At 34.6% G+C, this 24097-nt stretch overlaps 3 protein-coding genes across 5 annotated transcripts; 2 read left to right on the top strand and 1 right to left on the bottom strand.

The window, feature by feature from the left end:
- Positions 1 to 1475: 1475 nt before the first annotated feature.
- LOC109178504 (nicotinate phosphoribosyltransferase 2-like) lies at positions 1476 to 7479 on the top strand. The gene is made up of 16 exons (XM_019328128.1): positions 1476 to 1495; positions 1652 to 1857; positions 2394 to 2541; positions 2851 to 2970; positions 3053 to 3187; positions 3264 to 3325; positions 3778 to 3853; positions 4165 to 4266; positions 4784 to 4900; positions 5023 to 5081; positions 5926 to 6100; positions 6218 to 6352; positions 6428 to 6526; positions 6624 to 6732; positions 6949 to 7061; positions 7171 to 7479. The coding sequence occupies exons 2-16, from the start codon at positions 1697 to 1699 to the stop codon at positions 7246 to 7248; spliced, it is 1689 nt and encodes a 562-aa protein (XP_019183673.1). The 5' UTR covers positions 1476 to 1495; positions 1652 to 1696; the 3' UTR covers positions 7249 to 7479.
- A 361-nt stretch (positions 7480 to 7840) lies between these two features.
- LOC109178505 (PI-PLC X domain-containing protein At5g67130-like) lies at positions 7841 to 11800 on the bottom strand. Of its 3 annotated transcripts, none has more exons than XM_019328131.1 (9): positions 11719 to 11800; positions 11539 to 11619; positions 11302 to 11427; positions 11074 to 11211; positions 9978 to 10076; positions 9542 to 9845; positions 9123 to 9346; positions 8921 to 9007; positions 7841 to 8207 (listed from the first exon to the last, which is right to left on the bottom strand). In XM_019328131.1, the coding sequence occupies exons 1-9, from the start codon at positions 11722 to 11724 to the stop codon at positions 8034 to 8036; spliced, it is 1239 nt and encodes a 412-aa protein (XP_019183676.1). In that variant the 5' UTR covers positions 11725 to 11800; the 3' UTR covers positions 7841 to 8033. The 3 variants fall into 3 exon arrangements, with proteins under 3 accessions (XP_019183676.1, XP_019183675.1, XP_019183674.1); XM_019328130.1 differs by having other exon boundaries at positions 11539 to 11629; positions 11720 to 11793; XM_019328129.1 differs by having other exon boundaries at positions 11539 to 11775.
- Positions 11801 to 16457: 4657 nt separating this feature from the next.
- On the top strand, positions 16458 to 20126 carry LOC109178472. Its single transcript, XM_019328106.1, has 5 exons — positions 16458 to 16515; positions 16687 to 16738; positions 19637 to 19736; positions 19826 to 19911; positions 20043 to 20126. The coding sequence occupies exons 1-5, from the start codon at positions 16458 to 16460 to the stop codon at positions 20050 to 20052; spliced, it is 306 nt and encodes a 101-aa protein (XP_019183651.1). The 3' UTR covers positions 20053 to 20126.
- The last annotated feature ends 3971 nt before the right edge of the window (positions 20127 to 24097 follow it).

Here is a 24097-nt window from a genome sequence, read left to right as displayed (position 1 = left end):
AGTATATTCAACAATGGAGTCGAAATCTTAATATAATAGAATATATGAGCTGAATTTCCTATTTTGCCCTTTAATTTGTTATCAAGTTCATACCCAATTAACGGAAGATCGATTTAGTTTAAAATTTAATAGTTAGAGGACTAGTTTGAGTTCAATTAAAAATCATAAGATCAATTTGAGAAAGGGTCAGGGGACCATTTTGAAAATTCCCTCTTATATTTTTAAATAGTTTAACTAATACCATATAAATTAACTAAGTGACCTACCTTTATTGATTTATGAAAACAATCAACCAAGAAAGGCAATAAAGAGTCCGTAGGCTCTGACGATGAGCCAAATTTGAACTCATGTAATTACCAAATCAATTATTTGACCAATTTAATTGAGATAAATTTGATTTTTTATTTTGTTTTGTTTTTTTTTTTATTAATACTATACTGTTATGGTGGGTACATCCCACAAATGTTGAATTTCAAATCTTATGTTAATTAATCATTAATTGATTTGACTTTATTGTATGTTAATTAGGTAAAATCAAATCAATTAATATACACTAGTAAATTATCCCTGCGATGCACGAATAAATTTTTTTTTTTATTATATATTATTATATATTACTCACATTCCTCGCAACCAAAACAGAGTGGCGGATGGACTTGCTAATATTGCTATTTAGGAAGGGCGCAATTGGATTGAATTTGGCGATCCACCCAGTGGTGTTTGTGAGTATTATGAGGAATAGAGGAAGATAGGCTCAATGCCTTGGTCGACAGTGATTGCTTGAGCAGGAGAGAGTCTGCGCGGGGCTTCATCTCCTTCCCCCGTCAAAAAGTAAAATAAAATTAAAAGTGAAGTTACAAATAATTATAATATTTGAAAGTGTAAATTTATTTGATTATAAGATCAGTGTAAAAGTGCCAATAATATATGACTCGTTTGCTTGTAAATTGCAATTATTGTAGTAGATGTCAACCAAAATATTTGACACTTGGTTTAAGCATAGCATTATAGTTATAGTCGGAATAAAAAACTTACTAAAATTCATTTCTCCCCTAATTTTAAAAAGTTAAAAAATTTTAAATATGTTAAGAAAGAAATACTTTTTCATTCTTCCAAAAGGTTGAACGTCAACCGTAAGGGTCAAGAAATACTTTTTCATGAAATTATAATTCTGAGACTCCTAATGATTTGCAATTTAATGGAATGTGAGAATAAAAGTTACAATGTGAGAACAAAATAACCCTTGTTAATTTTACTTCATCTATTATTAAGTATTTGATTCTCATTCGGATTTGTATTCCAATTCCAACCCACCCACAGCCTTAGCGAGCTGGGCCCCGCCAGAACCCGCTCTGCAAGTGTTGAATTCCGCCACCACCACTCTCCAGCTTCCTCGACCTTGCATTTCATATTCTTGTCGTTTTTGTCCCACCTCGACACAATATAAATTTAATAACTGCAAATACGCAAACAATAAAAACATCCATAGATTGTGGCATATACTCCTGCAAAATCTTTGTTCTTAACGGTCCTATAAATCTCTGGAACCTGGTTCCTCAAGGATTTCCGCTTCATTCACCTCTCCATAGAATATAGGTAATAGAATAGTTCATACTTACGCGGACAAGGGTCTTTGTCTGTGTGTATATAGAGCCGGATTGGGAATTGGAAGCCCTAGGATTTCCTTAGAACAGACATGGCAGCTGTATCTAATGGGCCGAAGAAGGAGCGCAAGTGTGAGGGGCATAACATCGCCGGACCGACCAATCCGATGGTGACTCCTCTCCTCACGGACCTCTATCAGTTCACCATGGCCTATGCTTACTGGAAAGCTGGCAAGCACAATGAGCGAGCCGTGTGAGTCGCTAATTTCCACTTTTTTCTTTTTTGGTTATGTTTTCTCTGTGATTTTCTTAATTGTTGTATGCAACATAATGTGTTCGATGCAATCATTACATTAGGCTTTGTTGATTATGGAATATTTGATCTGGAGAGTAGTTTTATTAATGTTAATCCTCGCGGTTTTGCTCATTTTTGTATTCATATGCACATCTTAAAATTCATGTCAGCTGCTATCATGCATTTATGTATGTACTGAAATGTTTTGCATACCAGGAGATCATTTTCTAAATAATTAAAATTCCCTTCCAGCCTTCCAGGCATGATTACAAGTTTATAAAATTTGTCTTATGCAGTTATGCTTACAGGAGCATTTGTACTTGTACTTGTAATGTTAGATAAGAATATCACTCTTCCTAGATCATTGGTTCAATGCATCTGCTATGCATGCATTTTTTATTGTACTCTGTATATCAATATAGTTAACTTCATTTGATTCTGTTATTTTTATCTTTATTGTATGGCACTAATCTCTTATTAGTAATATCTTGTAGCTTTGACTTGTATTTCCGGAAGAATCCATTTGGTGGTGAATATACAATTTTTGCTGGGTTGGAAGAGTGCATAAAGCTCATTGCTAATTTTAAATTTAGAGAGGATGAGATTGCTTTTCTCCGGCAGTCATTGCCGTCATCATGTGAGGTGATTCACCACAGACAAGTGAATGTGTATATGTATCATCTTTATTTTTGTTATGAGCATTATCATTATACAAGGCCATCTGTGGACAAAATTTAGCTTCTTAGGAAACATTTTAATCGCGTCTAAGAAACTTGTGCCTGCATTCTAGAGATAATTAACATGGCAAAAGTTCCAAGAACGTGTGAAGACAGTTCTGTTTATGTCGAATTTATGAGATGAGTTAAGGAGGTGCCTAGGTTATACATTTGCAAATGGTGCTTTAAGTTTGACTATGCTCTTTACTAATATATGCTTCTCAATGGACTCTAGGATGGATTCTTTGAGTACCTACGGAGCATTGACTGTTCTGATGTTGAAATATATTCCATATCTGAAGGATCTGTTGTCTTTCCTAAGGTACCCTTGATGAGGGTTGAAGGACCAGTTGCTGTGAGTATCTCTTTAAACGGCAGTACTCATTGTTTGGTGTCATGTTCAGTTCTTGTTATAATGTTTCCTTTATCCTTTCCAGGTGGCTCAACTGTTGGAAACTCCTTTTGTAAATCTTATAAATTATGCATCATTAGTTACTACCAACGCTGCAAGACATCGCTTTGTTGCTGGGAAGGAAAAATTACTTCTTGAATTTGGACTCCGACGAGCGCAGGTTGCTTATTTTGTATTAAAAAAAATTCACCTATGTCATTTATACTTAAAAGATTCTTGGATCTTTCTTATAATAGGGTCCTGACGGTGGTATAGGGGCGTCAAAGTATTGCTATATGGGAGGATTTGATGCTACAAGGTAAATCCTGTTAGATATTTGTTTAATTTAATGGGCTGTTATGGGTACATATCAATTAAGTGCATCGTCTGGCCCCCTATTGTATTTTTCCTTGATACTTCAACTATTATATAGGTGTTCTTGAAGAATTCTTTCAATATTTCTACCCGTACCACTCCAGTCTTCACAGCATCAAATTTGTGTAATTCGTGTGAATTTGCAGGAGATGTCCAAATTCTGCCTAATACCATGTTTACCTTAGAACCAGTTGTACATTCAACTTTGTCACCTCTTTGGCTCTCCCTATACAACTCTAGTGAATCAATTATTTAAAAGCATGTTTAATAATTTTGAACAATTTAATGAAGAATGAATGAGAACAGATTTTAGTTGATATCATATTTCCTTGTGTTCATATTTGGAATTTAGGTGCACTGATCAATTTCTAATACCCTGTTTCAAAAATGTTACAGTAATGTGGCTGCTGGAAAGATATTTGGAATTCCGCTTCGTGGAACACATTCCCATGCCTTTGTTAGCTCATTTATGGTATATGTAACCCCAAACAATATATGCTAGAAGTTGGCCTTGAAGTATCAGTTAGAACTCCCATCACTCTCAGAGCCTCGGTTACATTGAGTTTAATGTCGAATATCAACTAGTAATCTCTTAGGATCTACATTGTTATCAATTGTTAGTTTTTTATTCTGTCTGTCTTCTGTAATTTAAGACATTGTTATAACCCATGCCTTTTTTATGGAGCCCAAGCCACTTTAATATGCCCCGTTATTGAGATGTGTGGATGTACTGTCTTTTCTTGCATGATTTATTATGTATCTTACTTGGTCCAGTAATTGCAGAGCCCAGATGAGATAGTTGAGAAGTCCCTTCATAGGAGTGATGGTTCCAGTGTCTGCGATGACTTTGTTAGTCTGGTGCAAGCATGGCTTAATAAATTGAAGGTGCTGGCAATTGCACAAACTGCTTGATTTGTTTGTTTTATATTGGATTGGTTGACATACTACATATTTATTAATTTTTGCATCATTCTCCATTTTCAGTTTTTACTTGTCATAATATATTCATTGATTGATGAGAGCCATGCTATTATTTTATGGTTCAGCTGTCCCATGTGTTAAGTAATTTCCAAGCATATGAGTTCTGATTGACATTTTTGTGCTCTGGTCTCTGCATATATGTGAAACGCTTAGTGCTAGTAACAAATTGATACAATGCAAGTCTTGACATCTTATCTGGTATACTAATAACTATGCTTTCCAAACCATTACCTATTTTTCCCCATGGCAGTAGATTTCATTTTTTATACCAACATTTGATTATAGTTCTACAATCAACAGATGAAATGCATCTGTTTTGCTCCTCCAAATTTGCAAATTGTAATGGAAAGTTGGGTGCTTATCCTGTTATAATTAACACACAGATATATCATTTGTTTGACGAGTCTACTTGATTTTTCAGTGGTCAAAATTACTAGGTGGAATTTTTGGCGAGACAAATCAGAGTGAAATAGCAGCTTTCACATCATATGCACTGGCATTTCCTGGCAGTTTTTTGGCCCTTGTGGACACTTATGATGTAAGTAATATTGAGTGCTTAATTGGCCCTAGAATCCATCCCCCCCCTCCTCCTCTCCCTTTTCTCTTCCTTCTCTCTTCCAAAGTTGGTCTATTGTTTAACACTTAAATCTGCTTTACCAGGTTATTAGAAGTGGCATTCCAAATTTTTGTGCTGTTGCTCTTGCACTTAATGATTTGGGGTGAGTTCAAAATATTCAATTGCTTATTGGCTTTACATTATATGAGAAAATTTATGTGAAAAATGTATTCCCTGCCATTGAAGATGTAATGAAGTTTGATAAGAAAACACACACACACACACAAATTGTGACATGGGTGTTCAATTGATAAAACTGTGTTCTCCAAATTCACATTTTTTTTTCTGTTTTTTTTTTGTTTTTTTTTTTTTTAAATTTAATTTTTGGGTTGAAAGAAAGAAATCAGTTCATTAATTTGACTTGTCCGGGGCGATAACATCAAACAGAAGAGGAAACGGAATGGTGAATCATTCCAAACAACCTGACTTCGTAACAACATCCTTTGCTAACAAATGGCTGCTATGTTCGCAGATTGTTTGGCAAATAAAAAGCTAATATTAGAAAAGTGTTTAGCTATTTCTTGAATATCTCTAATGATTAAATCAAAAGTAGTAGCAGAATTATGGAAAAGCAATCCTTGATGGACTTTGAGAGCGTCTATTTCAACTTCCACATCAATTTTTTCGAGCCAACTTAGTGCCTCTGTCATACTGATAGCTTCCGCTTCTGCTGTTGTGAAAACACCTCTGCAAGGAATCTGCATTGCAGCAATAAAGCTCCCATCAGAGTCACGTAGAATACAACCAAATCCCATCCTTTTGTTTGATATATCCACAACTGTGTCCGCATTCAGCTTCTTCCAACGTTCAATGTTCTGAGCATTAACCTGGCTGTTGTTAACTGGGCACTCATTAGCTTGTCTCCAAAATTCCAGAAACCTTCTAGCATCGGCCACAATTCACATTGTTTATTAGTGCAGTTGTTTTGTTTCTTGTATTGTTTGCAGGTATAAAGCTATAGGTATTAGACTGGACTCTGGTGATCTTGCATATCAGTCTTGTGAAGCCAGGAAATTCTTTTGTGCTATTGAAAAAGAGTTTGGAGTGCCTGGTTTTGGAAAGATGAGCATTACAGCGAGCAATGACCTTAATGAGGAAACTTTGGATGCTTTGAATAAACAGGTAAAAGCATCAGGAGCATGACAGATATTGCAAGCATTGTTTCTTCATATGGTCACTAAGAAACTAAAGTACATCTAAATCATATTTAATTATTTATCTATGATGATCTATTCACAGGGTCATGAGGTTGATGCATTTGGTATTGGAACCCATTTGGTCACATGCTATGCTCAAGCAGCTCTAGGGGTTGTCTTCAAGTTAGTTGAAATAAATAATCAGCCTCGAATTAAGCTTTCTGAAGATGTTACCAAGGTTTGTTTAAGAAGTGCTCTTTATCTTGTTGCTTTTGTGGTTCCATACGAAGGCTCATTGTGTTTTTGGTTCTAGGTTTCAATTCCTTGCAAAAAACGGTGTTACAGATTGTATGGGAAGGAAGGTTACCCTCTTGTGGACATAATGACAGGGGAAAATGAACCCCCTCCAAAGGTAAGCCATGAAATTATTTGTATCCACACTGCCTGTCTAGCAGCATAACTACTTGATAATTGATCAGATCTTCTCATCTATGACTTCGGTTTTACAGGTTGGAGAACGCATTCTGTGCCGACATCCATTTAGTGAATCCAAAAGAGCATATGTGGTACCTCAGCATGTTGAGGAACTCTTAAAGTGCTACTGGCCTGGTTCTTCAGGTGAGCTTAAATTACGGTTGGTATTTTGGAAAGGCTTAAGCTGAAAGTTCAAAAGATGCATTTTATCTTCCTTCCCTCCGCCTACTACAACAGCATATCATGATATCTTGTCAAGTTTAAAATGCTTTTCTAACTTCTGAGGAGCCCTGTGATTATAATGAAAAAAATCATATTCCCCTCCCCTGATAAAATTGACGGTGCTTTCTGATTTTGAAGATAAAACAAGAGAGGTTTTGCCACCCCTTAAGCAGATCAGAGAACGTTGCATTGAGCATCTGAGTCAAATGCGCCCTGATCACATGAGAAGGCTGAACCCAACACCTTACAAGGTATATATGAATTATGCAAACATGTATACAATGAAGTAGAACTATTAGAACATAGTATTACATTGTAAAGCTGATTGGACTTTTTCTTTCTAAACTATCAACTGATCAGGTCAGTGTTAGTGCAAAGTTGTACGACTTCATTCATTTCTTGTGGCTCAACGAAGCGCCTGTTGGAGAGTTGCAGTGATCATCAAGGTAGACATGTCAGTGAAGCTAATAAAACATCTGAAGCTCTACAGGAGCATTTACGATTGAATCATGGGTGGGGGTATATTTGTTTTCTTTCAATAATCATGTATATTTTCCTTTTTCCATATTTGTCTGCAATCATTCATAGATACACGAAGCAATTTGTTTTCAGTTTTCAGTCCCACATTAAAAGGTTTGTTATCCTATTATAGTTCCAAAACTTACGTTATGTGTTGTAGTGCCAAAACTTACGTTATGTGTTGTAGTGGTGTATTTGTCACATTGTTATTGTATAATCTTTTGCCTAGACAGCATGGCTTCTTTTTTGTTTTGTTTTGTTTTTTTTTTTTTTTTTTTTTTTGAGTGACAAAAGAAATTTGTAGTCATTATCCAATGTTGAGCATTAAGTAGACTCTACTTGTGCTCAAGTTGGCAAAAGACCACAAGGGGGTAAATCAACCTAAGTTACTCATATAGTTAACAGGTTTAAATTAAAAAGGCTAATAGGTCACTTCTGTTGGAAGTCGATTTTGTAACCCTGATCAAGTCATTGGTTTCACGTTCCTAACCAAATGCTAGCATGCTTAGGATGCCCAGAAAATGCATATTTCGTTGTTCAGCACAACAGAGTAAACAGGACAATTGACCGTGGGAAGTTGTATCATGTCACAAACGATGCTTTCATAGTACTATGCACAATAATACAAAGAATAACATTATACATCGTAGTGTCTCGGAGAATGGCAATTGGCAAACCTCTACAAGTGAACACGAAAAATGGGTTCAAAAAAACATGGTAATAATTAAACCAACCAACCAATGAAGATGGAGTGGTCTGCTTATCTTAGAATAGCTGCTAGTGTCTTTGGATGTTTCTTTTACTGTTGTAGGTGTCAATTGTGCCGGTGGTGGAGGTGATAGCTTAGGTACTTCACATTTGGTAGATGAACCATTTATCTGGCAATAAATGAGAAAATAAATGAAGCAAATGTATATATAAATTAGAAGGAAAAAGCCCGTGAACACAGAAAAACATGCCATGAATTCAAGGAGGCATTTAGTAGTGTGAAATTTGGTAGAGCCCCTATTGATTATCTGAATTGAAAGGTACGTTCCGTTTCAACTAAATACCTAAGGGAAACATTAGATCAAACACGGCGGGATAATAGTATTTTTCACGGTTTTTTTCTTCTAATGTTTCCTGAGTTGAATTCACTAATAACCACCCGTATGAGAAATTTGGCACTCCATATTTTTTACGGACTTCGGTTGCTTGAGCAAAAAGACATTAAATCAAACACGATGGGATAATAGTTTTGTGAGTTAATAGCCAAAATGATCCTTCAACTATAGCGGAATTCATAAATTGGTCATCGACTATCAAGTTTAGCAAATTAAGTCCTCAATTAATCCATCATTACTCAATAAGATCCTCAACTACTCAATGAAGTCCTCAACTATTCAATTCTTAATCAATAAGGTCCTCAACGAAGGATTGATTTGTGAATTATTGACTTAATTGGTAAAATAGATAGTCGATGACTAATTTGTGAATTATGGCATAGTTGAGGGACCATTTTGGGTATTTACTCTAGCTCTGTTATACACTAACAATTTTGTTGTTGTTGTTGTGTGTGTGTTTTCTGGTTGAAGTAGTAATATTAACAAACCTTGCAATAGGCAATGCTGTCACAATTACAAGTCAAATGGCCATTGGCGCGATCCACAGCTTCCGATGCTCCACCACCATCATTCCTCTGCAACAAGAAGCAGACAACATGAGGCACTAGCCATACAAAACTTCCGAGTTATCCCAAAAGAAAGCAAATCGAAATGAATCTGGAGACATGGGCATACACTCGGTATCTCTACCTGGTAAAAGTCAACTGCAATGAAATTTGGCCAACGCTTGCCAGATGCTTCGTAGCAAGTATTTGTCATACTAAGCAACGGAGCAGAATTATCTGCACATGCAACTGTCATGTTGGGATTGTCTGGAAAGTAGTTCTGGAGAACCAACGAGATTGTTTTTGTATTCATCGGAGAAGATTCTGAACGGCTTGGACAGGAACCGGATTTTAAACCACCATTTCCATCTGTTAATGCATACAAATATCACATGGAACATTTAGTACCGAGAGGAGCTTAACCTGAATGCTAGGGAAATCATCAAGTACCTTTAAACAGGAAGGATAAATGTAGAATTTCGGATTCAAGAAATGCAAGAATAAGCATATACTATGAAATGAGAAATTTAAACCTACATGGTCAATTGAATAAATGAAACTCACACTGGTTTTCTACTACGTATCTCCATTCGTAAGCAATCCCCTCAGAAGCTTCTTTAGATTTTTTAGAGGTAAAGACCACCAGACGCTGATTCTGCTTGATCATATCATCCACTATAGGCCAATCTTCACCATTTTTTGGCATTCGAGAAACTGGAAACCAGTACTTATTAAGGCCAGATGCTTTGAAAACCTTTGTTAATCCTTGGGGAGATGCAACATAGTCCTCAATGAAAATGGTGACAATTTCAGATGGGTTTGCTTCAAGAAATACTTGAATCTCTTTCAATGCATTAATTGCCGGTTGCTAGAAGAAACCAAAGAGGGGAAAGAAAACACAAAAGTTTGCATTCAATCAAATATGACGATAACTACATTTGCTAGGCACTCTTTTGCTAAATAAACGATACAGATAACAGAGATCCATCAATGCACTTACAAATGCTGTAAGATTAAAACACTTCCCACCAAACGAGTGACACAACCAGATATCATTGTTGAAGTCGTACATATCAAGCATGAGCCCTCGAACGCCATTCTATAATAGAGAAATAAAATCCTTTATTCATGGAATTGCATTGCGCTTCAGAATAGGGGAAGCTAAGTTTCACGATAACAAGCAACATAGTAGAATTCATTGCCTCACTAATCCTGATATCAGCCGATTACTGATCCTCGAATTGTCAGAATCATTTGTGCCAAACAATGATAATTAAAAAAATAGGATTAGTAGCTTAAAGACGACAGCTTCGAGTTCAAACATCATAATCATATTTTGAAATTTATGTTTTGTGTTTTTACAATTCCATGAGTCCAGAGGAGGGATCAGAATAACTTCAAAATATCTCCTTTGGCTCCTAAAGTTGGCCTTAAGTCTTAACTCAGAACTTTAGGACTTGCTTAGTGCCAAAGAATCCATCTTTCATTCTTTCCACACAGAAAAGAAAAAAGATGACAACTGTACTGTGATAAAAGGCAATCTCATGGAATCCAATTGAAATAACAGCACTAACAAAGATATTATTATTATTATTATTGTACTTAAATACTAAATTAAACTTTAAGCATTTGCCCACAAAAGGCAAAATCCCTCGCCCCAAGAGCCTCACACCCCGAGCTAACAGGATTGTGGAGGAATAAATCACAGTGACTCAGCGATGCAGTAGTACCTAGGAATTAAACTTTAAGCCTACAATTTGTTGGACAACAGCAAGTGGATAGAGTGGTTAGGTGAAAGAACATGCTTACATGTTACTCTGCCAACCAAAATTAGTTGCATTGTCATTTCCATGACCATACCAATCAATTACTTCAATTTCCAAAAAATGATGATCTTGCTAATTAAGGAGAATAAAGAAAAAGAAAATAGTAAGTCCAACTCCCTATGAGAGCGGCCTATTAGCCTTATTGATTTGAGCAATCCAGCTATGGACAACCTGTAGTACGGTTTACCCGTGCACAACTTTGATAATGGCTGCGGGTTTTTCTGGCCAGTCTTCAATCAAAAAAATAGTTGGAAGGATTAAAGGACAGACCTTAAGCTGAGCAGTGATGGAATCTTCTTGATTGGTAGGAGCAAAAATATCAGAGCCGGTGGCGGATTTGGACCCGGAAATAGCAAATGAGTTGTGGGTGGTGAGCCATGAGTATTTGTTGAACGGCAATCCTTTGATCTTTTCTCATCCCAGACCAAGAAAATTGAAGTTAATTTCCCAGAAAATTTACTGTAATTTAAAAACAATTTCACTAGTTTACTAAATCACCTTAGTGGTGGGAATGGTGGGCTGATGACGAGTGCATCGGGGCCGCGTATTTCCGTTCGCCGGACACGTGGAACAGAGCAAGCCGGCATCGCAGTTATTGCTTGAAGTTGAACACGTTTCTCCGATCTAATCAGACAAGAAATAAACGGATAACCTTTACCGGATTCGAAGGTAGTTTAACGTAAGAAATAATAATAAATAGGACAAAGATGATAATGAAGATAGAAAGAAGCAGACTGTTAGGGAAGACGAGTGGCGGAAAAGAGAAGCGGCAATGAAGAACAGGAGAAGCTTGAAGGCTCTAGAAATGGCGGTTCCCTGCAAATTCCGAAAGGGGAAAGAAATGGAAGTTTGTGTCATTATAACGCTGAGCAGAAGTTAGATGAATGGGGAAGAAAAGGCGCGAGATTTGCATGCCTCCATCTTCGCACTGCGCTTCCTTCTTCAGTTCGTTCCTGGCAACTGGGGAATGTGTGATCTTCTTCTCCCTTCTCTGTCTTTATGAGTTTTTTTTAGTGAACTCTCAATTCTATTCCTTATTTTTATTTTCTAATTCAAAATTCAAAATTCAAAATTCAAAATTTTAATATTCATATTTTTTGAGTTAATTATCGAAATGTTTCTTTGACTATAATAAAATTATTAATTTAGTCATTAATTATTTTTTGACCAATTAAACCTCTCAATTTTAAAATTTTTAATTAATTTAGTCCTTCATTTATTTTGCTATTCAACATCCGTTAATTCGGGATTTTATTTCACTATAATCAAGAACTATTTAGTAATTAATTTTTCGAAAAAATAGTGTATATGATGAACAAAATGGTCTCTTGATTGTAGCAAAATTACTAATTTAATCCTAAGTTAACCGACGTTTAGCGGCAAAATAAATGGAGAACCAAATTGATTAAGATTTTTAAAGTTGAGAGACTTAATTGGACGAACTTAATAATTTCACTATAATCAAATGACCATTTTAATAATTAACTATATTTTTTTTAAGACTCACATAACGATTATATCTTGTCATATTGCAATTCTAATAAGAGCCAATAATATTAAGTCATTAATGGGAATAAAAAAATGTTGGTGCTAATTGTTTCTTAAAATTGAATATTCCGTTAACTATTTATTATTTTTAAGTTACTCATTAATTTATATAAGAAAAGTCTTAGGTTCGAACATCATCTCAATTAGAGTTGGCATAATTGTTAAACATATACTACGAATATGTTAAAATGTATTAAAAAATACAATATAAAATTTAACATAAAAACTTTGATCAAATAATTAGCCCGATTAAATACATAGTGTTCAATGATTATAACCATGAACTTTGAAAATCATTTGATTTTTTTCATTAAAAAAATAATTATAAGTTAATTTTTTAATTTAATATTAATATTATCTAAATTAAATTTTAGGTGAAAACTGGAAAATTATAAAACATAAAACAAAGAACAGTTTTCTGTTAGTAAACAAGTTTTCTAAAAAGAAAATAAGGAATGGAAAATAGAGAATGAAAACTGAAAAATTAAAAAACTGAAAACATAAAACAGTTTTCTGTTAGTAAACGGACCCTTATTATTTCAATTATGCTTTTATCATTGCATGGAAACTAATCATTATTGCATGGACCATGATTTACCCATGAAAACTTTTAAGGAGATTTGTAAGTTAACTTTTACCATATTATTATAAAAACATCTATTGTAACATTATATTTTGAATTATTTATTATCATCCATCATCTATTGACAGCAATTGTCATTGACAAACTCTAACAGGGCGTTTGGTTGGAGGGATTTTAAATTCCCTTCCCACTTAATTCCTACCTAATTCCAAAGGCCATTAAATTCCGTAGTTTGGTTGGAGGGAATTGTAATTTCATGGAATTGCAATTCCCCCATTTTCATGGAATTAAAATCCCATGTCCCCGTGAGATTTTAATTCCTGGGAAAAAAGATAGTGATGAGTCAAAATTACCCCTTCCTTTTTTAACCTAAAATTAATGTCTAACAACAATAATGAACATTTTTGACTTTATACTACTTATTCCCTTTCAATTCCCATGTATACCAAACATTGGAATTGAAATTCCCAGTAATTCTGTTCCTGTCAACCAAACACTAGAATTTAAATTCACACTTTATTCCCAGTAATTCAACTCCCATGGAATTACAATTCATTTCCCACATAATTCCCCCCTCCAACCAAACTAGGGATGGCAATGTGCCCCGTCCCCGACGGGGATCCCCGATCCCCGCCCCGAAAGGGACGGGGATGGAGAAAATTTTTGAGGATCGGGGACGGGGACGAGGAATATGTGTAATTCCCCGTAGGGGACGGGGACGGGGACGGGGATACCCCTCCCCGCCCCACCCCGTCCCCGAATAATATATATACCCACCCCGTCCCTGAATAATATATATATATATATATATATATATATATATATATATATATATATAATACTAACAGAATACTATATATATTTATATATGTAATGAATATATATATATATATATATATATATATATATATATATATAGTTAATGTTTTTACTGTTTATATAAGTTGCAGTATTGCTACTGTATATACTTCATTGCATATATAAATATAAATAGTATATTGTTAGTATTTTATTTATTTATTTATTTGTAGAGTTAGTATTTTAGTTTTGAAACTAAGACTTAGATTTTAAATTTTTTATTAACAAAAATTAAAAATTTAACATTTTGACTAGGAGTTAACGGGGAATGGGGAATTCCCGTCCCCGGCTAATTCCCCGTGGGGATGGGGATGGGGAATATTTTCAATTCCCCGCCGGGGATGGGGACGGGGACGGGGATGGGGACGGTGTCGCGGGGACGGGGAGTATACTCCCCGCCCCCGCCCCCGCCCCGTTGTCATCCCTAAACCAAACGCCCTGTAAAAATAATTTGTCTCAACAACGAATGGAAATTAAAAAAAACAATCAATGATTTCATTATTGTGGATGAAAAGTATGTACGCCACTTTATTGCTCTTATTAAATTAAAAAAATAAATTAGTAGCTACAACAAAAAATAATATATTTATATTTAATTAATTTAGAGTTAGATGTCTATAATATATATATTTTTTTGATGTCAAATAAACCGTAACATTCATTAAACGAAATAGGAGGCAGAAAGCCTTACAAACGCCTTAGGTCCAAAAGTGCGCAAATTATGCCCTGGAAACGTGTTCACCGTGAATGGTGAACACAAGTCCAAACGACGTCGTTTTTACCAAAAAAAAAAAAATCGCGGATGTGGAGTTAACGGCGCGCGTTTGATCAAATTATGAATTTTCTGTTATGAGATTATGAATGTAATGAAAATTCATAATCTCATAACAGAAAATTCATAATCGCATAAAAGTAAAATATTTATTAAATTATGAATTTTCTGTTATGAGATTATGAATTATGAGATTATGAATGTAATGTAGATTCATAATCTCATAACAGAAAATTCATAATCTCATAACAGAAAATTCATAATCTCGTAACAGAAAATTCATAATCTCATAACTGAAAATTCATAATCTCATAACTGAAAATTCATAATCTTATAACAGAAAATTCATAATCTCATGGTTCCAAAGTGAATGTGTAGGCATGGTTCCAAAGTGAATGTGCAGGCATGGATTCATAATTTATGAATGTCCGTGATTTCGGACGGGAATGTGTAGGCATGGTTCCAAAGTGAATGTGCAGGCATGAATTCATAATTTATGAATGTCCGAAATCATTGCTCACCTCAAATTAAAGTGAAACCGCGAAATGTGAAAATAAAGAAAAAAAGTCACGCAATTAATTAAAAAAAAATAACGATGTACTAACACCATTGGAACCGTGTTCACCATGAATGGTGAACACGGTTCCATGTCATAACGATTGCCAAAAGTGACCTAAGACTCAAAATACAAGAGGCCCAAAAAAGCCTAACACAACAAAGGGCTAAACTCCTAATCTACCAATGGACCTAATTAAACAATTGTTATATCGTGTACCGGCCACCAGGGCGTACAATGCATTGTGCGCTTTGACCAAAACGATATCGTTTTTATTATTCAGATTTTATGTGTATTATGTTAAGAGTTTATGTGTATTATTTATTATGTTAGTTTATGTGTATTCTGTTAAGAGTTTATGTGTATTATGTATTATGTTAGATTATGTGTATTATGTATTATGTTAGATTATGTGTATTCTGTTATGAGTTTATGTGTATTATGTATTATGTTAGATTATGTGTATTCTGTTATGAGTTTATGTGTATTATGTATTATGTTAGATTATGTGTATTCTGTTATAAGTTTATGTGTATTATGTATTATGTGTATTCTGTTATAAGTTTATGTACATTCGAAACAAAGATTTTTTTTTTTTTTTTTTTTTTTTGAATTTAACAATAGAAACGGGAAACAAATTTTCTTAAAAAAAAAAAAGAACATAATCAAAATGACGTCGTTTTGGATTGTGCACCCTAGTACCCAATATAATTTGCCCTAATTAAAGGTCTTAGGGAAGGCCCTAAGGCTAACCAGAAAAAGGCCTAAAGGCTTACAAGTAAAAGGCCCAAAGGCTAACAACATAAAAGAGCCCAAAAGCTAAAGGGCTTATTCGGCCCAATGGGAATTAATTCCCTAATCAGCCCCACATTTCATCGGCCCAGACAATTAAATTCAGCCAGATTTAATTCGTTCAGCCCAGCTTCACGGCCCAACTTAAATCTGCCCTTCAGCCCATCAATTATTTCAAGCCCAGCAAAACACATTGGGAATAATGTCTCTATTTAAAAAGAATTATTCAGTATAAAAATTTAAAAAGAAATAAAATTTCATTATTTATATTATCTTTATTTTCTATGATTTAAAGATTTACTACCACTACCAAAAATCAACATATGCTTGTAATATAAAGTGTTTATAGCAAAACTAAGATCTCAGTCATATACACACACTGCTGGAAATTTGTCTATTTCCGTCCAACATTTCCGTTCAATAACAATGTTGGTCGGTAATTTGCAAAATATCATAACTTTTCGTTGTAAATAGAAGTGGACGGAAAATTGGACAAATATTCCGTCCAACAGTCGCGCATTGGACGGAAGTTCCGCCCTACAAAAATGTTGGTCAGAATTACCGTCCAACGGTTGCACGTTGGACGGAAAATTGAATTGACCGGTAGGTGAAAAAGAAACTGGTAGGTATTTATTAATTACCGTCCAACAAAATGTTGGACGGAAATTTGAATCTTTAAGGCTCAACCTGCGCATTTCAGCTCATTTTCTTCAACTTTTCTCCATTTTTACTCTCTTCTCCATTGTAAAAATTTACTTCTTTGTTCAAAATTAGCATGGATAACAACATCTAGTGTTATTTTCGACAAAATATATTCCAAATCCAGGTATTATTTAAAAATAATAGCTTTTAATTTGTATTTGTGTTTGTGTATAGTATATGAACATACAATTGCAATGTTATTATATAAAATCCTTTGTGTATAGTATATGGATAGTTTTTGTGATTTTGAGTTGTTTTTTACTTACAAATTTATAGTGTATATATATATAGTGTTTGTGCGTGTATAGTATATATATACTTGTGCGTGTTATATATGAACATATTATAATAATAATAATAATAATATTAGTATATATATATATATATATATATATATAATAATAATAATAATAATAATAATAATAATAATAATAATAATAATAATAATAATAGTGTTATTATAACAGTGTTTGTATATATGTGTGTGTGTGTGTGTGTGTAATATTTTTGTAATTTTGAGATATTTATATTTTTATACTAGGCATATATGGATAGTATACCAGAACATCGAAAATGGATGTATAATCGATTGTTGCCAGGAAAGAGAGGATACACTGATGAATTTTTAGCTGGTGTTGATGAATTTGTTAATTATGCATGCACACTTCCAGTATACAAGTTGACAAATACAATTAGATGTCCATGTAGTAAATGCAAGAATAGAGTACACTTAGCTGCTGATGAAGTCCGTGTTCACTTGTATAAGAAGGGATTTGAACCGTATTATTGCGTATGGACGTCTCACGGTGAGCCTATTCCCACAGTAAATGAACAATTTCCAGAGACACGTAATGAAAACAATCAGTATGAAACAATGGTGTTTGATGTAGGTGGTTCATCATTTATTCCATTTAATGTGCAAAATAACCAAGAAGAAGATCCACATACAAGTGCACAAAACTTTTATGATTTATTAAGCACTGCTAGGCAACCTTTATCCCCTACTTGTGCTGAGGAAACAGAGTTGTCATATGCACTTAAGATGATGAATATAAAGGCAAGCTATAACATTCCGCAACTAGCAATGGATGAAATATTTGAGTTCAATAAGCATATAATGGGTCCAGATAATCGAGTACCGTCTAGGTATTACGATTCAGAGAAATTGATCTCAAAGCTTGGTCTTGATCATGAGAAGATGGATTGTTGTGTTAATAGCTGCATGTTATACTATAAGTCTGATATCAATGATAGGCAGTGTAAGTTTTGTGGTGAGCCTCGTTTTAAACCACGTCCACCTAATTGTACTCGTGGGAAAGAAGTGCCCAAGAAAAGGATGCATTGCTTGCCTATCATCCCTAGATTGCAGCGATTGTATGCATCACCTAGTTCTGCTGAGCACATGAGATGGCATTATGAAAATCGTCGCCAACCAGGTGTTATGTGTCATCCTTCTGATGGTGAGGCATGGAAACACTTTGATAGTCAATATCCTGACTTTGCAGCAGATCCTCGTAATGTCAGACTAGGTTTGTGTTCTGATGGCTTTTCTCCATTTGGTTTAAATGCTAAATCATATTCTTGTTGGCCAGTTATGATTGTTCCATATAATCTTCCACCTTCAATGTGCATGACTCCCCCATATACATTTTTAACTTGTATTATTCCTGGGGAGCACAACCCAAAGACCAATATTGATGTGTACCTACAACATTTAATCGATGAGTTGCAATTGCTATGGGAGACAGGAGTTTTAACTTATGATGTCTCGTTAAAGCAAAACTTTATGATGCGAGCTATGTTGATGTGGACCATCAATGACTTTCCTGCTTACGGTATGTTATCTGGATGGCAAACCGCGGGAAAACTAGCATGTCCTTATTGCAATCATTACACTAAATCTTTTTATTTAAAGAATGGGCGTAAGACATGTTGGTTTGATTGTCATCGACAATTTCTTCCAATGGATCATCCCTTTAGAAAAAATCGTGATTCTTTCATCAAACAACGGGTAGAGAAGTCAAGACCCCCGAGGATTTGGACAGGAGAAGAATTGTTGGCTACTGTACTGATGTTCCCAAAGATTACTGATGGCCCAATTGGTCGACTTGAAGGGTTTGGATGTTCACATAATTGGAAGAAAAGAAGTATCTTCTGGGATTTACCATATTGGAAAGATAACCTCCTCCGTCATAACCTTGATGTAATGCATATAGAGAAGAATGTGTTTGATAACATCTTCCACACAGTTATGGATGTTAAAGGAACAAGGAAAAACAAAGACACACCTGCTGCTCGTTTGGATATAAAGGATTTATGTCATAGGCCACAATTGGAATTGGTGGAACATAATGGACGATATCTTATGCCAAAGGCGAGCTACAGTTTGAGCCGAGATCATCAGATTGCTGTTTATGAGTGGTTAAAAATTCTAAAATTACCTGATGGATTTTCTTCAAATATAAGTAACTGTGTAGATTCAACGTGTTCAAAATTATGTGGGATGAAAAGTCATGATTGCCACATTTTTATGCAGTGTCTTTTGCCAATTGCCTTTTTCTTTTTACCAAAATCACACTGGAAGGATTTAGTTGAGTTAAGCACTTTTTTCCGAAATCTATGCTCAACGAATCTCAGGGTCGACACGTTGAATGAAATGAAAACTTCTATTGTCCTTATACTCTGCAAGTTAGAGCGTATTTTTCCTCCAGCGATGTTTGATTGCATGGAACACTTGCCTATACACTTGGTTGATGAAGCACGTTTAGGTGGACCAGTTCAATATCGCTGGATGTATCCATTTGAAAGGTTCATTAACCATCTGAAATCTAAAATGAAGAATAAGAGATATGTTGAAGGGTCGATATGTGATGCATACTTGATTGAAGAGACAACGCATTTCGCTTCATTTTACTTTGAAGATCATGTCCAAAGTAGGAGGACACGCATTGGTCGAAATTTGAAAGATGTTCATCAATATGCATTATTATGTTTTGACTAATTACAAATTTTGTCATTGTAGGTTGTATGAGACAGGTTTACGCCAGTATAATCCAGGTGCCACTAATGAGGAGATTGACCAGGAAGTTGAGAGGAGTTTTGCTAGCTGGTTTAGAGATTATGTAATATGTTTTAAAAAATTTCATTTTTAAAAATTTTTTTTTTATTCATATATATGCTATAAACATTTTTTAACAATTGAACTTGACAGGTATACAATCTTGCAAATAATGTGGGAAACCAAGCCTTGATTGATTTGGCATGTGGCCCACTAATGCAAGCCACTACATATAACGGGTATGCGGTTAATGGTTTCAAGTTCCAAACTGAACACCATTGTATTAGAAAGGCAACAAATAATTTTGGAGTATCCATAAAGGGAACATGTTTGTCACTTGGTGATTCACTTTTCTTTGGCACTTTGAAAGAGATTGTTGAAGTGGAGTATCCAAATATTCCATTAAAGAAGGTGGTGCTTTTTAATTGCGAATGGTTTGACCCAACCCCAAATACTGGTACAAAATTGAATTCTGATAGTGGTGTTGTGGAGGTTCATTGTAGGAAACGATATAGGAAGTATGATCCTTTTATAATTGCACAAAATGCATGTCAAGTGTGTTATATTCCATATCCTAGAAGTATAAGGGAAAAATTGAATTGGTGGGTTGTTTTAAATGTTAGACCAAGAGGAACCATCGATAATGCTTATAAGCACACTGAGACTTATCAACAAGATAACATACATGTGCCAACAAATGATGTGAATGTAGTGCAAGAGGAGGCAGAAGAATTGTTGCATGTTCCACTTGCTTTGACTGAAGTTGAAGTCGACACAATTGGAGGTCTTGATGGACTAGATGACCAAAATGAAATAGAGGATGATAGTGAAGAAACTGATCAAGAAGTTGTTTTTGAAGATACTGATGACAGAGAAGATGAGTGATTGGTCCTACAACTTTTTTTATGTTATTTATTATTTTAATTTTTATACTTTTTTTAAGCTACTTTGATTAAGATACATTATTATTATTATTATTATTATTATTATTATTATTATTATTATTATTATTATAAAAAAGGGGAGAAGTCATTGTTGCGGTATTTATCCATATATAAATGAATACTTAGCAATTTTGGGAAGCAAAATCCATTGGAGCCCGCCAGAAGCAAAATATAGGGGGGAAATCTCCCGCTAATCTTTTAGGGCTAAAGAGGGGAGAAGTCAATGCCCTTGCCATTTCAGTTCTGCTTTGCGAATAGGTTATGAGGTTTTCATCCCTCCTTTCTCTTCCGTTTCTTTACTCAAGAGTAACGAGAAACGGTGAAATCTCACCAAGTGCTAACAATATCCATTTTCGCAGGCATGCAACTGGATTTTATTAGCCTATTTGTTGTTGTTGATGATATGTGTCCTCTGGGATCCTTCATATAACCCTACCAGGTAACGATGTATTGAACTATTAAACTATTATATTAGCCTATTTGCTGTATTGAACTGTTAAATGATTTATTAGCCTATTTGCTGTTGAACTGTTATTAGCAATCCACTCATTAACCCTTTTTATGGTAATTGATTGTTTTTTTAAAAAAATTTTTGTGAGAAAATGATGTATTGAACTGGGATGCTTTTGGGGGTGTTGTGGAATAGGTAAAAGATTAGTTGACTAGTGTTGGTGGTGGATAGTGTGGGTTAAAGGATTATATAGCTGGGTATTATATTATACTCTTAAAAAGGAATGATTTTTTATATGAAATGCTGACTGCTGGTCAGTATATGATCTATCCTTTACAAGAGATATTTTGGTAGACAAATGACAATTGGGATGCTATTGAGATCAATGCTTGTGGTGACATTGATGTTTTCCAGGTGCTCGAGAGTTTGTAAGAGTAAGTAGAACTGGAAAACCTGATGACTTGTTGAATTCGGTAATTGGAGGTTTTGGTAGTGGTGCTCTTTTGGGAAGGCTTCAAGGTAAAACTTCATGCCTCTATTTGTACAAATGCAATTCGCTTGTTCATACATCTGAAAAAGATTTGTTTTGGTAGTCTCTTTGCAACTGTTGTGTAAATTCATCTATGTGTTTTGTGCTCATTTAGGACGGTTGTTGAACTGCTCTGTTTGAATGCTATTCATATATCTAGAACTGCTATGCTCAATATCACTCTGCAACTAACAAGGTTCATATAAAACTGGGATGCTTTTGTACCCAAGTTTTAGTATTCTAGGAGAATGAAGTATTCGCACTAGGCAGTCATCTAAAATATCTGAATATCATTGTATACTTTTATAAGATCAAGTATGCAAGCCTTCCTTTCAGAAGCAATTTGCATTATAGAAACCTTGTTAGGTAAGCTTCCCTTTTCATGTACCCAGGTTCCATTGCCAAATAAATCAAATACTCAAGAATTTTTTTATCATTCTTTGTCCTTGCCTCAGCAATATCCCAACATCCTTTTTCAGCAAGCTTCTTTAGTTTGCTTTCTTTGCCTTGATGATATGTTTGTGGCAGTTCTGGGAATTCTTCCCTCAGTTTGTTTTTCTTATGACCTCATAAGCATCATTTTGCATGTGAACCACATATAGATGTCCTAAGGATTTGGATCTAGTATATTATTTTTAACCATGTATATTTAATTTTAACCATTAATATTGTATTTTATTAATTGCATTTGACTGTCATCCTATGGTGCTATATAGATGTCTCAACATAAAAGAAATAGAGGGAGTAAAAGGAAGACATGTACAAGTACTCAATCACAGCTTCACTTGTCACAACCGTCATCATTGCATCCAGTAATTAATGTCTCGGAAGAAGAAAATAGAGTGACAACAAAAAGTAATGAAGTCAGAAGGCATCTGCATGACACTGATTCTGAGCGTACTGCCTCAGCTTCCAGGGAGAGTGAGCATACTGTTGAAGCAGCCATTGAACATACTTCTCAACCGACTTCTGAGCTATCAGATGTTCCATCGAGCACAACTCCAAATGACCGTAGGACTCTGATTCACCCAATAGGCGGAGAAGCGTAAGTACTATACATTTTCACATATATTATATAAATGCCATAAAACCTAACATTGCATTATAATTCAGATTTGAGCCTCATTCAGCACATCGTGGAATCATCGATTGCATACAAAAGACATACCCGCAAGCTATAAAATCATTTAAGGCTGCTCCTCAATATCTGAAGGACGTGTGGTTTAATGAGTTTAAGGTAAGCATTTATGTCTCAAGTAGACGGTACACATGATGAAATTAAGTCAAACATGTTTTAAACTAAACTTTTGTGGTAAAAATATTAATGCATTTTACAAGTACAGTAGAACTTATTATTTTTTAGTTGTTAATGTTATTTTATATAGATCATGCACTAGTGCATTACCAAAAGATTATATTATTTTGAGTAATTTTCTCAAATTAATTTATTAGTAATTTTATAAAATAAAATTTTAGGGCACAAACTTAATACTATTTTCAGAATAATAAATACTCTCTGCAGTGGTATATATGGCCAGTAATTTTCTGGATGATCAAGATCTGTTTGCCTGGGTGGATAGCTTTTAGATGTGTCAATAATGACTATTTTGTTTTTTGGATTTTATAGAAGTTTTTTAGTTGTTAGCTTCTTTGTATAGATTATTCAGTGGGTAGGTGGAATGAAGTTATATGCATATAGCCCACTCCCTACATATTGATTTGCAATGCATAATCCCAAGTTACAATGCTAAGTTGGTAAAGTTTCTCTATGAGATGTGGGAAGTGTCTAGTGATTAGTTACTACTTTGTAATGAAGTCTAGAGCCATTGTTGTGCATACTTACAGGATATAGTGTTGTGTTGTTTCTGTTGAGTGGTTACATTACTTGTTTGCTAATTTTCACTTTTGATGATTATAGAAAAATTATAGATGGGATCCACTAGAGGAGAATATTATACATCGCATCTTTGAGAAAAGAGCTGCAAAGCTCCTTACAGATCATTTGCGACAGGTTCGCGTGGGCTTGGCAACAAACAAAGACAAACCACATTGGATTCCTAATGATGTGCTAGATGAGTTGGTCCGCATTTGGGAGAGTGATGATTTCAAAAAGCTCTCGGAGAAAAACAAGATTAATAAAAATTCAAATTCTGGAGGACTAGGTGCATCGCTTCACAGTTGTGGTTCTATTCCTATGACTAAACATCGCCGAAGACTGGTAAGTTTGAAGAAAAAAAATTAAATTAAAATAGCTTACTTATAAAATTATACTAAATATGTTGCATTATTCTTGAATAGAAAGAAAAATTTGGAAAAGATCCAAGTCTTGCAGAGTTGTATCAACATACTCATAAACAGAAAAATGGAGATAGAGCATATGTTTGTGCAAAAGCTCAAAAAGTTGTGGTAAGAATCTTTTCTAATATAACCTAGCTCTATTAAAAGTGTCACATTAAATTATTTTAGTAAATGAAAATACTTTGTTTTAGAAAAGTAGGATT

The sequence above is a fragment of the Ipomoea nil genome, unplaced genomic scaffold (genome assembly GCF_001879475.1).
Source record: "Ipomoea nil cultivar Tokyo-kokei standard unplaced genomic scaffold, Asagao_1.1 scaffold0848, whole genome shotgun sequence".
NCBI classification, from domain to species: domain Eukaryota; kingdom Viridiplantae; phylum Streptophyta; class Magnoliopsida; order Solanales; family Convolvulaceae; genus Ipomoea; species Ipomoea nil.
Note: the sequence above shows the minus strand (reverse complement) of the source record. Positions and strands in the feature narration are given on the sequence as shown.

What these genes read in the sequence shown, in the direction of transcription:
- LOC109178504 (XM_019328128.1), top strand. Translation starts at nt 1,697, where the DNA reads ATGGCAGCTGTATCTAATGGGCCGAAGAAGGAGCGCAAGTGTGAGGGG. An exon ending in GGGTTGAAGGACCAGTTGCT is followed by an intron (nt 2,971 to 3,052) that starts GTGAGTATCTCT and finishes TATCCTTTCCAG; the next exon opens with GTGGCTCAACTGTTGGAAAC. An exon ending in CCTTTGTTAGCTCATTTATG is followed by an intron (nt 3,854 to 4,164) that starts GTATATGTAACC and finishes CAGTAATTGCAG; the next exon opens with AGCCCAGATGAGATAGTTGA.
- LOC109178472 (XM_019328106.1), top strand. Translation starts at nt 16,458, where the DNA reads ATGTTGGTCAGAATTACCGTCCAACGGTTGCACGTTGGACGGAAAATT. An exon ending in ACGGAAAATTGAATTGACCG is followed by an intron (nt 16,516 to 16,686) that starts GTAGGTGAAAAA and finishes GTTCAAAATTAG; the next exon opens with CATGGATAACAACATCTAGT. An exon ending in CTAGCTGGTTTAGAGATTAT is followed by an intron (nt 19,737 to 19,825) that starts GTAATATGTTTT and finishes TGAACTTGACAG; the next exon opens with GTATACAATCTTGCAAATAA.
- LOC109178505 (XM_019328129.1), bottom strand. Translation starts at nt 11,661, where the DNA reads ATGACACAAACTTCCATTTCTTTCCCCTTTCGGAATTTGCAGGGAACC. An exon ending in GCCACTCGTCTTCCCTAACA is followed by an intron (nt 11,428 to 11,538) that starts GTCTGCTTCTTT and finishes TTGTCTGATTAG; the next exon opens with ATCGGAGAAACGTGTTCAAC. An exon ending in CCACCATTCCCACCACTAAG is followed by an intron (nt 11,212 to 11,301) that starts GTGATTTAGTAA and finishes GGATGAGAAAAG; the next exon opens with ATCAAAGGATTGCCGTTCAA.